The following is a 3,459-nucleotide window of genomic DNA, read 5'->3' on the forward strand; positions in this document are numbered from 1 at the left end:
TGTCACCCGATTTTCTACATTCTAACATAATCATATAAACAAACAAGCTTTCTACCATTCATTTTATTCAAAAATACTATACCAAATATCGTAGGTTTGTAAAATCTATTTCGAATGATTGATTTTTAATATAACCTTTAATTTCTTAAATAAATAAATATATATATATATATAACAATTTAATATATTTATGTTTAATAAAATTCTGACTTAACTTAATCCCCTTACCTGATTCCCTAAACTAAAACAGCAGGGACCCCAAAACAATGTCTGCAGCGCTCACCCGAATCCTGATTCAATAATCCTAATTTAATCAAATCAATCATAAATAAAATATTATATTAACATTTACTAAACTCATAAATTTCAAATAACAATTAAACCTGCTAAAATAACCAATTTCCTTAATTCCCTAAATCTCACTCTCGCTTTGGAGTGGTGCCTAGGACCCTCAAATTGAAAATTCGCTCCTGCCAAAATGACGACAATTGAGATTAGGACCCTGCGATGGTGTGCGATCATCGATTTAGTCGAAAATTAAAAGAGAAATTAAAGAAAGAGAGGGAGTATATATACATTTTCCCAGGAGTGGAGCCTACGTCTCTCCCACGATAAATCCGCTCCGTTAGAAATGTCAGTGGCGGAAATAAGAACCCAATAATATCTTTAATTTTCTGATCGGACAAATATTGGCTGAGAAAATAAGAAGAGAGAGGAGGAGCCGTGAGGTGAGAGAAGGATGAAACTGAGAGAGAAGCAGAAAGTGAGATGAGAGGCGGGAGAAAGCTGGAGAAGATGCGTAAGACTTGAAATCCCATATTGAATTTGGGATGAAGCTTCCTGAAGAAGCTTTAATCATCATATATATATATATATATATATATATATATATATATATATTTATTGTAATTTGTTTTTTTTTTCATTTTATTCCTTTAATTTGTTTATTTCATTAATTAGTTTAATAATATTTATTTAATTAATTGATTAATAATTTTTTTTTTGGGTTACTACAAATATACTTGTGCCTAGAGCATTTTTTTTTTTTTTTGTAATGGTATTTTTCTGACGATGTTAAAGGTATATGTTCTCATTGCTAAAAGTTAAGTGCAAAAGTGGAAATTTCATTTGGAGGCTACGAAAAAAAAAATTTAATGACATTTGTAATGCATTAGACGATAACATAGTGCATTAGATGTTCCACCCCATCTTTGCATGCCAAATATATCATTGATAACAATAAACTAAATGCAATTCGAAATTAATATATTGTGCAACCTTAAGTAATTTCGTTGAGGGTAACTTTAACGACAATTTTGAAAAATTACTTAACGCAAGATCTCAATTATACCAATAATCAAAAGTATAAGAACTAAAGTAAGTATTGGTTTGGTTAGAAGTATAGAGACCAACTTATATTTTCACTTATAAAAACTCTATGCTAACTTTTTTGGCTAAAATTAGTATCCTACACGCATGTGATGAACATGCATTATCACTAGTTTTTCCATAAAAGAAAATAATTTAATTCCTAAATCTAATATTAAGAGATTAAATCAATTATTATATTTGGAAATATTAAATGTTGTTTAACCCTACTTAGGTTTGAACATTCAAATAATTTTAGCAAACTACAGGTTCAAGAAGCAAAGAAACCTACAAAAAAAAATTTATTTATAAAATATAATATAAAATTATACTGAATTTTGTACCTACTGAAAATTCACATTCCCACATGTAGCGTAAGATTTGTTCATTTAAAGGCAATGCAGCCCAATTGTTTTATTCCGGTGACAAAAGTAGATAGTACAATTCGTGCATGCTTATAGTAGTACAGCAGCCATGCATTCATATTAATTTATTCATCATGGACAGTAGAATCGGAAGATCCGGCTGATTATATCATACTAGGTACTTGCTTTCGGCAAACGAAACTGGTCGGGGCAGCTAGACTTCATGCCCTCGCAATTCACGTAGGCGTTCGCAGAAGTGGAATGGTCCAGGCAGATATCGATCTCGAAGAGCTGCACCACGCCCTCCTTGTCCTTGTTGCACAGCAGTACCACAGTCTTCCCACCCGCCGCCTTCGAGACCGCCGCCGCGAATTTTTTATGTTCCACTGTCTGCCCTGTCGGGTACACTCCTTCCGACTTTAGATGAGTTCCAAGATCCACTCTGTGGAAGAGGGTGAGTCCCAGTTCGAAGTACGCCGGCGGCTGGAGCCCCGAATCCCTGCCGTGTTTGCTCCACTCGTGATCCCAAAACTGTCGATTTGTAGTGGTGCCGTAGCTTGCCCAGTCAATCTTCATCTTGGCTTCCGTGGCGGGCGGAAAAGTGCTCCAATCAACGGCCTCGGGTCCGGGAGGGTCCTTGTAGAGAGGCCAGGGCCCGTGGATGGTGAAACGGTCGGGAGGCGGAGTGTTGTACTTGCACTTGGTTTTGCCGTTGCAGAGCGAGGTTGGCCAGTAAATGGCAAGCTTTAAGAGTTTTGGTTTGTTCTCACCGGCGGTGGGCTGTTGTGGAGAAGCCGGGGAACAGAGAAGGGGGAGGATGAAGAAAACTGTGCACAGTAATGGCAGCATCTTCATCGACATCTATCTACGGATCTGCGGGTATGTTCTTCAATATAATTGTGGTGCTTATATAGGCAGAGGCCCAGAATATGTTCCTTTTTTCTTTATTTATTTTTTTCGTGGATAAATATGAGCTGGGTAAACGCATGGGAAGAGGACGCTACCATATGAGACTGGGTAAACGCATGGGAAAAGGTCGCCACCATATGAGACTGGGTAAATGCAGGGGAAGACGAGGCTAGGACACGTGGGGATTTGGACTGATGCTAATGCTGATGGGGGAAGAGAGAGCGGGCAGGGAAAGAACACTGAAAGAGGGGCTTCCTAGCGGGGCTACCCACATTGGGGTTGGTTGATGTTAGGCTTGTAAAAGGGGTCATAATCCGTCGGATTATTCAGACTCGCCCGTTTAAAACGGGTCCAAGTTTAAGAAAATTAACCCATTTAATAATTAGATGGATTACGAGTCAATTCGTTTATAAACGGGTTAAGTGGATTTGGACGGATCACCCGTCGTTCGCTGTGCTTCAGTTGTGCTTCTTAGTTCTCACGCTTCAGCTTCAGCCCCCCTTCACTTCAAGCCTTCACGCGATTCACGCCTCACGGAGTCACGGTTCACTCTTCACAAACACAATCACACACACTTAAAAAAAAAAAAACCCTAACCCTAACCCGCGCCGCGCCTCTCCACTCCAGTCTCCAATCTCCTCGTCTGGCCGTCTAGGTCGTCTCTGGCCTCACAGCTCTCGGCTCTCAGCTCTCACTCTTTCTGTCTCTCAGATTCTCAGTCAATCCTCTCCAGCTCTCCTCTCCAGTCCTGCAGTCTTTCCTTTCCTCTGGTAACTGGTGCACTGCTACGTGCCGAATCTGCCAGGCTGCTAGTCGT

The 3,459-nt window shown here is 39.4% G+C and overlaps 1 protein-coding gene across 1 annotated transcript; it reads right to left on the reverse strand.

The window, feature by feature from the left end:
* Positions 1 to 1,907: 1,907 nt before the first annotated feature.
* On the reverse strand, positions 1,908 to 2,594 carry LOC131167543 (intracellular ribonuclease LX-like). The gene has a single exon (XM_058126346.1). The coding sequence runs from the start codon at positions 2,592 to 2,594 to the stop codon at positions 1,908 to 1,910; it is 687 nt and encodes a 228-aa protein (XP_057982329.1).
* Between the last annotated feature and the right edge of the window lie 865 nt (positions 2,595 to 3,459).

The sequence above is a fragment of the Malania oleifera genome, chromosome 11 (genome assembly GCF_029873635.1).
Source record: "Malania oleifera isolate guangnan ecotype guangnan chromosome 11, ASM2987363v1, whole genome shotgun sequence".
Classification (NCBI taxonomy): domain Eukaryota; kingdom Viridiplantae; phylum Streptophyta; class Magnoliopsida; order Santalales; family Ximeniaceae; genus Malania; species Malania oleifera.